At 33.9% G+C, this 12,820-nt stretch overlaps 1 protein-coding gene across 1 annotated transcript; it reads left to right on the top strand.

The window, feature by feature from the left end:
- The first annotated feature begins 6,923 nt into the window (after positions 1 to 6,923).
- LOC113191265 (olfactory receptor 52D1-like) lies at positions 6,924 to 7,907 on the top strand. Its single transcript, XM_026400938.2, has one exon. It carries the CDS (start codon positions 6,924 to 6,926, stop codon positions 7,905 to 7,907), a length of 984 nt encoding a protein of 327 aa, XP_026256723.1.
- The last annotated feature ends 4,913 nt before the right edge of the window (positions 7,908 to 12,820 follow it).

The raw sequence follows: 12,820 nt of genomic DNA, 5'->3' as shown, positions 1-12,820 counted from the left end.
TGATGAAATTGGTTCATGGCATCAGGTTCTTGACATAAGAATTTTTGTAACAGAAGTGATGACCAATGCTGCTGGTATTAAGTCCAAGAGTGTGTGATTCTTTGGTAAGAACTGAATATGAAATGAGATTTCTTGAATAAGAAATACCTATAAAATAAGGTTATATGGTGTATTTTGATCACTTGAGAGAAATATGTCCAGAAGCTTATGTGAACCTAACTCTGTAATGAGTATATGCTAATTAGGTGTTCAAATGAGTTAATAGAACAAACCAACTGAGAGCAATGAGAATTGACTGTGTATGTGTGAATATACAAATAGGTATATGACTTTAGGCAGAATTGCTTACTCCTTTAAAATAAGAATGGTACATATTTATGGTGTTCTACACAATGTTTTGACCTAGGTATACATTTCATGATGTCTATGTCAAGTTATTTAATATGTCACTTATATTAAACTTAACATTTTTTGGAAGTTGAGAAACTTAAAATCTATTCTCTTATCTAGTTTCAAGTATACTAACAATAAAAATAATGATAGCTTAGCATCTTTGAATATTTCAAGACACATTGCCTTAAAGATAAAGCATCTCAGAATAATTGTGTTTAAATTACTGACATATTTTGGGTCATTTGTGCATATTATTTCTATTTTGTTGATGAAAACAAGAGGGGTAGATGTTAAAGTAGTTGTCCTACATCACACAGCTGATAAGTACTGCCTACTAATGTTGTTCCTTCTATAATAATAAAGTGGGGTTTCAGCCCAAGAGTATGGCTGAGAGCTCATGCTTTTAAGCACTGTAAAATAATGTGCTGTAATTAACAAAGGAATGATCAGGGTTCATATTTCATTAGGACTGAAGAAAATGAAATGAATTTAATGATATTAGAGAAGTGTAAATAGTGTTTAATTTGTGCAGACAGGGAAGGAGATTTAGATTTCTGGCTAATCAGTGCACTGAATGACAGTGTCATAAGATAAGACAGATATCCAATTTCACTGTGTTGTATATGCCCTTCTTTATTTCTACTTGGTATTCATATATAATCATGCACTGAATAATTATTTGAGCTAAAATGCACAATTTCCGCCAACATCTTATTTGCAAACACTAAATGTAATTTCATTTTTTCCTTTTACACAATTAAAAGAAACTATGTCATTTTCTTTTTTCTTTAATGATCATATGGTCACATTTTACCTGAAAAATGTCCTCATGTATGGACTATCTGTTGTATATGAATGTGCTGAACAAGGGTGGTACTGAGTGTCATTGGGAAGGAATAGCCTGCTGAGAATCATTAAGTCTTTGGTATTTGTATGCCCATCAGTCTGCAGGGCACTGGAAAAGCTCTGCAGTGTTGAAAAATAAGAGCCTCATGCAATAATATGTACTCCCTTCTGCAATTGATTCCCACAATCACAAAATAAAGAAAAAATTTAAGAAGTAGATACTGAATGAGAAGGATGTGAAAGAAGTGCTACGCTGGACAGTAATAAAAAAAAACCTACAGGATATATTTTTCATCATTATTGCCTTTCTTTCCTATTAATTTGCAATGGTTTCCTCCTTCATATCATGCTCAGCTTTTGCCTAAAACCAACACCATTAATTATGTAATCAGTACTAACACAATTTACTTTCAACCTTCACATACAGAAGGATCTGCCAGACACATATGGTGAGATGTATTGATTTCTTAAGGCTAAACATTAACATAGATGCATAGATGTTTCACCAGGCAAATGTAGGGGGTTTTACTTCCCTTGTATATGCATGGAGTTCTCTGAGATCCTCAGAAATTGCCCTCTGTGAGTACACATATCTGAATGAGAAGTAAGTTAATTTCCAACTCTGGGACTCCTAGCTGCAGATCCTCCCATAGTTGGTGAGACACAGGAGCTACTTCCCTTGTTGTTATGGATTTCCAATCAGCTGTGTGATAACACAAGATATAGGACACAGGACTATCACTGACATCTGTGAGGCAATGTGTGCCTGCTCCCCTCCACATGGGCTTCTTTAAAGTGGCACAGAGTTTGGTGGTTGTCTGCAAGTATGGGACCTATGAAATCTGGTTCTCTGTGTCTATTCTGTGGTGTAGAAACCTCTACCCTGATTGATCTGGGTGCCATCCCTGTGACTGGGGTGGGATATCAGTTGGGCCCCCTGTGTCTGAATTCTTACTGTCGGTGGTTGTGAATTTCCGGGTGCACACGCCCCTCTACTGGGACTTTCACTGATTGATGCTAAGTGCTTGGTGCTGTCAGTAACTGTGGGGCCTGTGAGTACAGGATCTCTATGGGTGCTCTGGGGCACAGAAGCTTCCACCTTGGCATTCTTAGATAATGGCATGATTTCAAGTATTAAATTTCCCACATTAATATTTAATTACAGTGCAGTTCTCATCAAAATTGCATTTTGATTATTTCATATAAATAAATAATTCTCTGTGTCTATTTTGATTAATTATGGAAAGAATAACTTAAATCTTGAATTATGGTATAAATTTTTAAGGCATAATAAAATTTACATATTCAAAGTCACATGAACACAAAAGTTATAAAATAAAATTAACTCTGATCCAGATGACATGAATTATGTAGGTGTTTCTTTATATTTTTCTTTATTATTAAAGATAAAGACCATTTAAAACAAAGGTTGAGTTAACATTTTCCTTTATATAGCTACATGTGATATTTTTAAGAAACATCAATTCTGTATTAGAGAAAGGGGTATAAAGGGAAAGAAGGGGGAATGGAAATAAGAAAGACAGTGGAATGACTCAGACATAACTTTTCTTTGTACATATATGAACACATGACCAGAGAAACTCCACATCTTGTACAACTGCAAGAAGGGGATCCTAATTAGAATAAGGTATACTTCATATATGTACAATATGTCAAAATACACTCTACTGTCATATACGTCTAAAAGGAACAAAAAAAATCCATACAAAATCTGATTTTGTCAAAATAAACCCAACTACTATTGTATGACTATACTGCTCTAAAAACAAAACAAAGAAACAAAAACTTTATTAAAAAAAAGAAACAAGAATTCTGAGATACTGCAATTCTGTTGAGAAGAAGCCTCCAGAGACAGAGAAGACTCCCTCCTTCCCTTTTCTCCTCCCCATTTTCCTCCTGGATTCTTCTTTAATTAGATGTTGACTTGAAACATACAGAAGTTGCATTCTGAACTCAAGTGTCCAGCTCCCAGTAGATTCTTCCCTGACACCTCTGGGAAGCCATCCCACCTCCCTGATCATGGGAACTTTAGGCACCTGGAAGTTGTTTATGACTAAGCTCATTCAGAAAATTTATAAGTCCTGAGAGAACAGAAGCCTTGCTCAAGCCAGGTGGGTGCTCTTTCTGATCTACACAGAGCCATAGTGAAGTAACAGTAATTCTCATTGCATCCTAAGCTTGGTAAAGAGTAGTGAGAGAGTTTTCAGAATTCCACCGTTAGTAGCTGGACTCTAAAAATGAGGTTTATGTAAGATTTCTTGAGACAACAGATATATTTGGGTTTGGGGAACCCTGAAAAGACTCATCTTTCTTCCAAGCAATGGCATCTCTATTTTGTTATGGGTTGGGACATGGCAACTGTCTTTAAGATAAATATGTACATGGGCTTTTCTGCATACGTGAGTACATTAGGGAAAGATTGATAAAGGAAAGAATGAGGAGATATACTAACAGATATTCTGAGCAAACCATAGAAATCAATACTTTTTGAGCAATGTTTTATTCTGCTAAGAGCAGTTCGATGTGGTATGTGATATTACATTTACAAAATCCTATGGGCTACACATTGTTTAAGATTTAATGGAAGCATTAAATTTTGTAACAATTTGGCTTCAAATACCTTATATATTAATCCATAGTAGAATAGCTCTGAGAAACCAACTGGAGGTCTTAGTTACTTTTCTTATCTATTTCATGAGCAGGATCACTTACTCTAAAATTACCGTGAAAATAAAATAGGTTTGAGCCAATAGTATAACTAACATGGTATCTAATAGATGTTCAATGCATGTTGGTTTATATTTTTTTTCTAAAGAAATGGATAATGGATACATGATTGATGTAAAAACATTACAGACCATTTGTTTTATTAATATTCAAAAGTATATACATTTCTTCTCCTCCATTCCCTACCAATTTCTCCATGATGGAGCTAAACAAAAAATAAATGCTGATTGAATTTCCTATTGTCGGAAACTGATCTTTGAATAACATAAGAATCAAGAAACTGTTAGTGCAATAAAGGATTTGAGGATTTGTGCAGATTGTACAATATTTATACTGACAAGTGTGTAGTGATTTATAGTGGCTAAGTTTATACTAAAGTTACTGAAATACTTTCCAGAAAAACAAAACTACCACCTCATCTTCCCCCTTTTAGTTCTTCATTAATTCTTTGGAACAGATAGCAAATAAATGGTAAGACATCATTTCTTTCTAGTAAGATTCTGCAATATAATAAAGGAGAAAGATATGATAAAATATAAAATACAATAGGACAAAAGATGATTGACAGGTAAGTATACATACCATAGGGACACCAGGGAGGGTGTCAATGATTATTCAAGAGATCAAAGAAAATCATCTCAAAAGACTTGATATGTGAATAGAGACTTCACTTCTAGTCAAAGGTATTAAATATTTCTATGTGTGAAGAATACCAGGTAGAAGTAAGACACAGGGTCATTGCTATCACTGATGGAGAATGTGATCAGTTTTTGATGGCAAGAGATATAAAACCATGTATTTCAATGGTTAGAAACATTTGCCAGTTTTTTAGCAAACATAGAAAGCTATATCTTATCATAATACATTGCTTTGTATTTTTTTCAGATTAATAAAATTTCAGCTCTGCATTATTTACTTATCTTAAAAACTACAGGCAAACAATGAATAAATGGAATACATCATCGCTGTTTTAAAAAAGACAAACTATGTGATAAAGGTAAATCATACACTGTCTATGCTCTTTTCCATCTAGCTCACATTTTATACTTCTTGTAAGTTGTGTGTATATTCATTTATATTGCTTTCTGTGTTCATAAAAATGTCAGAATGAATGTATTTACATTATGTGCTATACATGTGTTTGGTATATATATATAATATATATATTATTAATATCTATATAGATATAATATATATTTATTCCAAAATAGTGCAAAAATATTTATTTTATTTGCATGCGCCCAATGTTAGTTTGTACAAAAATTTTTCATTTTCTGAAATTTTTTATGGTACTGAGTGTACCATAGTACAATTTTTTTATCTTGTGACTTTTATTAAGGACAATTATTTTAATCATCTTAAATGATTAAATTTTTATTTGAATACAGACATTACATTATAACATAGTTTTCTAATAATCTGGATTCATGTATTCTCTTTCTGTCCAATGTACATGCAGAATCAGAAATGGCATTCCCAGACTTTCCAAAGCTCTCTTGACACACATACCCAGTTGTATCCATGAGCAAAAGAGAATATCTATCCTTAGATATTCTCAAGTTCAAATAGTGAGAGTAAGAAGAAAATTTGGTTGTGAAACCTCAGAAAGAGTTCAGAGGCTAAAATTACTACATCATAGCAATTGAATATAGAAGCCCAGTCTGCAATACATATTCCAACAACGATTTCTTGGACACTGGCTTTTGGCTTGCTTTTAATGATCACTTTTATTCCATAGGAATATCTATAACAGTAAAGAAAGAGTTTTTGGAACTGTGTCAATCATATTTCTATAAAAGTAAAAGACTACTAAAGTACCTGTATGGCTTTAGAAATGCTGCTCTAACAGTATTCATAAAAAATGGACCAAATATAATAAGCAAATTGTATTATGGGGCTATAGATGGGGTCTCAAAATGCAGAAGTAAACAGAGGAAAGGAAAAAATGTGAACTGAAGCTTAGGTAGAGTAGATGTATGGAGAGTGAACTTACCCAAGAGCAAATTTTTTGATAAATTACATAAATGGAAGGAAGTGATAGAATCTCACTTCAGGTTATAATCAGGTTGCTTTGATGATATTCTGCTAAGGTCAATATTACCAATTGTGTGGACTGAGGAGAGTCATGAAATACAATGATTTGTTAATTTCCTGGAATATTGTGTCAACTTACTCTTTTTATCATTCTTAATAAGTCTCATGAGGTTGCCAGTAAACCTCCTTGTGATCATTCCACAAATGACAAATTTCCTATATGCTGATTGTCTTGTTTCAAAGACACACCCTGTTAATTGGCATGTCCCTAAACTACCATGACTAAAACCTAAACATAATAGTAAGGCATCATCTTTTTCCAATAAGAAAACTTTTAAATCTCTGGTTAAATCTCCTCCCTCACTCTTACATTACAATTGTACTATATCTTATCCTTCCAAATGCAAAACTGTTAAACATTATCTAATTCTCAATTGGAATCATTTTTTAATAGAAATGATAGATTTTTTCATTTATTTAACTGTGAAATTTGGTACTTCAATATTTTACCTCATTTACACTTGTACATCAGTTGTATAACAAATGAAAATTTCATGTATCAATGAAAACATCAATAACAACATATTGGTAAAAACTCTAAAGCTACTTTGTGAATGGTTAGGAAGATTCATAGGATCCAGTTTATCTCATTAAGAAGAATTAAATATTTCTTGCAGTTCTCAGTATAGATATCACATGTATTGTTATTTAGGTGGTATACTTTTCAAGGCAGAGTAACTTTATAATAATGCCTGACTCTGAAGATGATGAAATAATTTATATCTAGAAATTCACAAGTATGGTAGTTACAACATGGCCTAAAGTTATTTGCAATTTGGCTTTCTTTGTGGAGATTGGAAACTTTAAAAATTATTATTTTCCTTGTTTAGAGGAACTAAACCATGAAGAGCAAGCTAAAACGTCCAACCCTTGTGATGTCAATATACAATAAGACTAATGTCCATCCATCAACCTTTGTTCTCATTGGCATTCCTGGGTTGGAGGCTGCTCACATCTGGATCTCCATTCCTTTTTGTTTGGTTTATCTTTTGGCCCTCCTGGGAAACTCTTCACTTCTGTTTATCATCAAGACAGATCCCAGCCTCCATGAGCCAATGTACCTCTTCCTCTGCATGTTGGCTGCCGCTGACCTTGTTGTGTGCACTACAGCTGTCCCCAAACTTCTCAGTCTCTTTTGGTTCCATGATGGAGAGATTCCCTTTGAAGCCTGTCTCACTCAAGTATTCCTGATTCACTCTTGTTCCACCATGGAATCTGGCTTCTTCCTGGCCATGGCTTTTGACCGCTATGTAGCCATTTGTAATCCACTAAGACACTCAGCTATTCTGACACACAGTGTAATAGGAGGAATAGGTCTAGCTATTGTCCTCCGGGGTACAACACTTCTCAGTCCTCACCCTTTCCTGCTTCGTTGGCTTCCCTACTGCAGAACCAACATAATTTCCCACACCTACTGTGAGTTCATGGCCCTCATCAAGATTGCCTGTGCTGAGACACGAATCCGCAGAGCCTACAGCCTCATTGTTGCCTTCCTTACTGGAGGAGTGGACTTCATACTGATCATTTGTTCTTATGTGCTCATCCTCCACACTGTCTTCCGCCTCCCATCCAAGGATGCCAGACTCAAGACCCTGGGCACCTGTGTCTCCCATGTCTGTGTCATCTTAGTATCCTATACTCCAGCCTTCTTCTCTTTTCTCACCCACAGGTTTGGGCACCAGGTGGCTCCACATGTCCACATATTTGTGGCTAATATCTATCTTCTCATCCCACCCATGGTGAACCCCATTATTTATGGAGTAAGGACCAAGAGAATACGAGACAGGTTCCTTAAATTGTTCAGTTTTCGAAAACAACTGAATTGAATCACTTTTGTTGGTGGGAAAAATCTGAATAAAACATATTGTCTAACTTGCAATGTGTGGTTTCTTCATTGAGATCCTATTTTTATGACCAGATGATTTTCTGTGGGAAATAACTTATTCAAAGACAACTAATGTTTAACAAATAAAATTGCTGGTTTATATTCATTGCAGTAAAATTTTTCAAACTATTATTGACTTTACTTTAAATTGAGAAGCTTATTATTCTACTCAAAGTTGTCATTTGAATCTTTTCACTGTGACTGTCTTATATGTACACAATAGTCTTTATTATCATAAATACCTGAATATGGTCATTATGGAAAACATGAATTTTAACATGTTTGAAAATCAGATTTATAAAAAAGCAGGAAGCCATGAGAAAATATCACTTTGAACTGTCTTTTTCTAAGGCATTTAAACAATACTGTGTAGTTCTTTATAGGGTACTATGATTATTTTTCTGTTTATCTACATTATTATCCCCTCCCACTTTAAAAAAATCTTTATGAAATTTTATTGGTATTAATTAGTTATAAATGACAGTGGAATGCATTTATATACTTTGATATACATAAACGGAATAAAATTTCTCATTTTTTTCTGATTGTACATGTTATAGAATCACCTCAGTCATGCAGTCATATATGTTCATAAGGTAATAATGTCTGTTTCATTCTACTATCCTTGCTATCCCCATATTCCCTCCCTTCCTTTCACTCCCCTCTACCAAATCTAACGTAACTCTATTCTTCCCTAGAGTCCCCCCTCTTATTGTGAATTAGCATCCACATATCAGAGCCTCCCACTTTTTTGAGAGAATCTTAATTATCATTTATTCTTTCTGATATATGAAGACAAACCAAATTTGCTTTATTTAGCTTTCATGTGAAAAAGCAAATGTTGTAATTTTTAACTGGTAATAAATAATACAGTATGCATCTCTAAAAACCTCATGTTTGTGAAACATTTGAGGTCATTCAACTTTCCTGTAATGAAAAATATTCAAACGGATCTTATGTCCAATTGTATTTGTCCATTTGAGTCCTGGTGTTTTCTTGAGATTTTCAAAAATGCATGCAGTATTTTGAGTACAGATGAATAAGAGATTATCAAAGTAAGAAATACTTTAACATATCTCCAGTTGTCATTTATGCTGTTCATAATGTTCATTTCAATTTTCACAGCCACTTTAGCTAAGGTGCATAAAAGCTGTTACAATCATTGCATTGAGACAGAAATATTACCAAGCAAAACTCTTTATCAAATGATATTTCCTTAAAAACAAAGTAAACCAAACAAACAAACAGCTTATGGAAAATCACCTGAAACATAAAAAGAAAAAAAATATTCTAAAACAACATGATACGTAGTAGCAGCTCTTTGCTGACCATTTAGAGTGTACCACCATATTTACAAATTTCCTTTTGTTCACCACAGTCCTTCCTTCTTGAGTAAATATCCTTTATCCTCAGGTTTATAATTTATCACTTAATGAGAATTTATAAGTTTAACTTCTCTTTATTAATTCCTCTTAAGTTTTCTTTATTTTATCCTTATCCTTTAACAATAAATTTGTAGCTAAAAAACTCAATTTTCTAGTTATCACATCCCTTTAGATTTTGAAGTCATTATATTCCTTCTCTGTAATATATGATTTCTTTGAAGAAATCTGTTGTTAGGCAAATTGTCATTAATTTTTAGGTGATTTTTTTTCCCCTGCTTTTTATTAAACCCTTTGCTTCTCTCTGGTGTTCTGTTGTGTCAGGTGGATAAACCTCATAGGTATTGTGTTAATGGATGAATGACACACACAAAAATCTACATGCTCCTTGATTTTGTACAAATTTTAACTCTGGAGAAGACACAGTAGTGAAAATAGGCGTCTGTCACTCATGTTGTCAAATTTCCCAGGAGATTATAATAAACAGATATAAATTGAGCTGCAGCTGTGAAAGTTGTGGACATTGTGAAAGCTAAACTAAAAGATTCCAAGCGTCTTAGGGATGGTCACTGTGGAGAGCCCCAAGTCAATGGTGGTCAATATAGTCAGGAAGTAGAACATGGGCTGGTGAAGGCTGCTCTCAGCCCTGATCCCCAACAGGATGGGGAAGTTCTCTATGAGTGCACTCAGTTACACAGCACAGAAAGGAAAGCTGACGCAGATGTGAAGAGCACATAGGACTGAGATCACCAGAAAAAGGAAGGAGGAGTGGGACTGGCTGTCACTGGGAAGGAACAGCCTGCCTGAGAATCATTAAGTCTTTGGTATTTGTATGCCCATCAGTCTGCAGGGCACTGAAAAAGGTCTGCAGTGTTGAAAAATAAGAGCATCATACAATAATATGTACTCCCTTCTGCAGTTGATTCCCACAATCACAACATAAAGAAAAAATTTAAGAAGTAGATACTGAATGAGAAGGATGTGAAAGAAGTGCTACGCTGGACAGTAATAAAAAAACCTACAGGATATATTTTTCATCATTATTGCCTTTCTTCCCTATTAATTTGCAATGGTTTCCTCCTTCATATCATGCTCAGCTTTTGCCTGAACACCAACACCATTAATTATGTAATCAGAACTAACACAATTTACTTTCAACTTTCACATACAGAGGGATCTGCCAGGACACATATGGTGAGATCTATTATTTCTTAAGGCTAAACATTAACATAGATGCATAGATGTTTCACCAAGCAGAAATTAAGTTGCCCAAGACCTCTATTTAGTGAAATATAACCTATAATATGAAAGCAGTATTATAGGACCTAAATTGACTCATTTATTAATAATTCATCATGGTAACTACAAAATAATTTGACAAATGTAGGGAAAAATAGCATCAATGAAAATTGATTTGGGTTCTGCCTACTGATTGAAAAGCTATATCAGAATCTGCAAATCATGTGTAATCTGTATAAACATCTGCTGGAGGACATAGTTAACTTTACAAATTAAATGAAACTCAAGTACTTTCAAAAGCCTCATCAGATTTTTAAAACACATATAGTTATCAACATAAAAACCATGTAGAAAGAAAAGTAATAAAGTATAGAGATAATGCAAATAAGGAAAAGATAATTTATATCTTAATTATAATATGTATACAAGGTCCTCTTCCCAAGCACAATATTCAAATACATAATCTCTTTAAAACTTGCCTCTATATGATTACAAGAATGCACCATCTCTATTTTAATTAAGAGGCAAGTATGTTTTTAAGAGTATAAGAAGCATGGCAAATAAGTTGAAGAAAATATCAGGAAAAAAAAACATTTTGTATGTGCTTAATTCCTAGATGCCAAAAGAAATTGATCATTTGCAAAATCAACACTTCTAATAACATTTCTTGCACCATATTTACAGCATTGTTAAGGGAGAATTTTAAAAGCACTCATTCATTTATTATGCACAGTTGCTTCATGGTAAAAGAGGTCTCTTAATTATGCTGGGTCATTAGAGGATTCATAAGGAGCAACACTAATCATGACTATCTTTTCAGAAAGGCAGTAGGGTGCTATCTTGGCAATAAGCTGAGATAGAAGAAATGTCAAGGAAAGGAGATCCATGGAAAACATGTAGAATCTCCTAGGAGGAAATGGCAAGCACTTAAAAAGAAGCAGAGCCAAGAGCAAGAGAGATTATATATAGAATGTGCACTGTGAATTGCCCATAAGAATACATTTCATCTTATAAAATATCTTTGCTTTATAATGGAACAGTGACTATTTTTAAAAAGTGTCGTGAGATAGGCAACGTAAGAAGTGAAAATATGATTAAATCAGAGATACAAGAATTTTGGGATGTATCAGTGGAAGTGCCAATGGTGAGTTTATTATTAAATAAAATATTATGTGCTTCAGAGTAACACCAGTGAGGTACAGAAACATAGGAAAAATTCTCTGAAAGCCATTGAATATTGTTTATCCTTGTTCAGCACATTCATATACAACAGATAGTCCATACATGAGTACATTTTTCAGGTGAAATATGACCATATGATTGTTAAAGAAAAAAGAAAATAGACATAGTTTCTTTTATTCATGTGAGAAGGAAATATGCATTTATATTTAGTGTTTGCAAATAAGATGTTGCGGGAAATTGTGCATTTTAGCTCAAATAATTATTCAGTGCATGAATAGATATGAATACCAAGTAGAAATAAAGAAGGACATATACCACACAGTGAAACTAGATATGTCTATCTTATGACACTGTCATTCAGTGCACTGAATAGCCAGAAATCTAAATCTCCTTCCCTGTCAGCAGCAATTAAATACTACTTACACTTCTCCAATATCATTAAATTCATTTCATTTTCTTCCATCCAAATGAAATATGAATCCTGATCATTCCTTTGTTAATAACAGCACAATATTAGACAGTACTTAAAAGCATGAGCTCTTCAGTCATACTCATGTGCTGAAACCCCACTTCATTATTACAGGTGGAAAAACATTAGTAGGCAGTACTTATCAGCTGTGTGATGTAGGAAACTACTTTAACATCTACCCCTCTTGTTTTCATCAACAAAATAGAAATAATATGCACAAATGACCCAAAATATGTCAGTAATTTAAACACAATTATTCTGAGATGCTTTATCTTTAAGGCAATGTGTCTTGAAATATTCAAAGATGCTAAGCTATCATTATTTTTAGATGTCAGGAGACTGGGTTTTCTTAAAGATATACAAAATGGTGCAGATTGAATTACAAATGTCTTCAGTATTATCATGTGACCCTTCTGAGATGTGATCCTATTCATTCTCTGAGCTTCAGCCTTAGATTCATTTCTCCATTTTTTTTTGTCTCCTCCTCTCTGTCTACCTTCTATCACTTGGTGCATCACTGTGTTGTGAGGATTCACCTGTGAGCTTGCAGACAGAGAAGACTCATCAGGCTGAGCACCAGGG

This window comes from Urocitellus parryii, chromosome 4 (assembly GCF_045843805.1).
Source record: "Urocitellus parryii isolate mUroPar1 chromosome 4, mUroPar1.hap1, whole genome shotgun sequence".
Taxonomy (NCBI): domain Eukaryota; kingdom Metazoa; phylum Chordata; class Mammalia; order Rodentia; family Sciuridae; genus Urocitellus; species Urocitellus parryii.
This window is presented reverse-complemented; position numbering and strand designations above follow the sequence as displayed.

Coding starts and splice junctions, on each gene's coding strand:
- LOC113191265 (XM_026400938.2), top strand. CDS start 6,924: ATGAAGAGCAAGCTAAAACGTCCAACCCTTGTGATGTCAATATACAAT.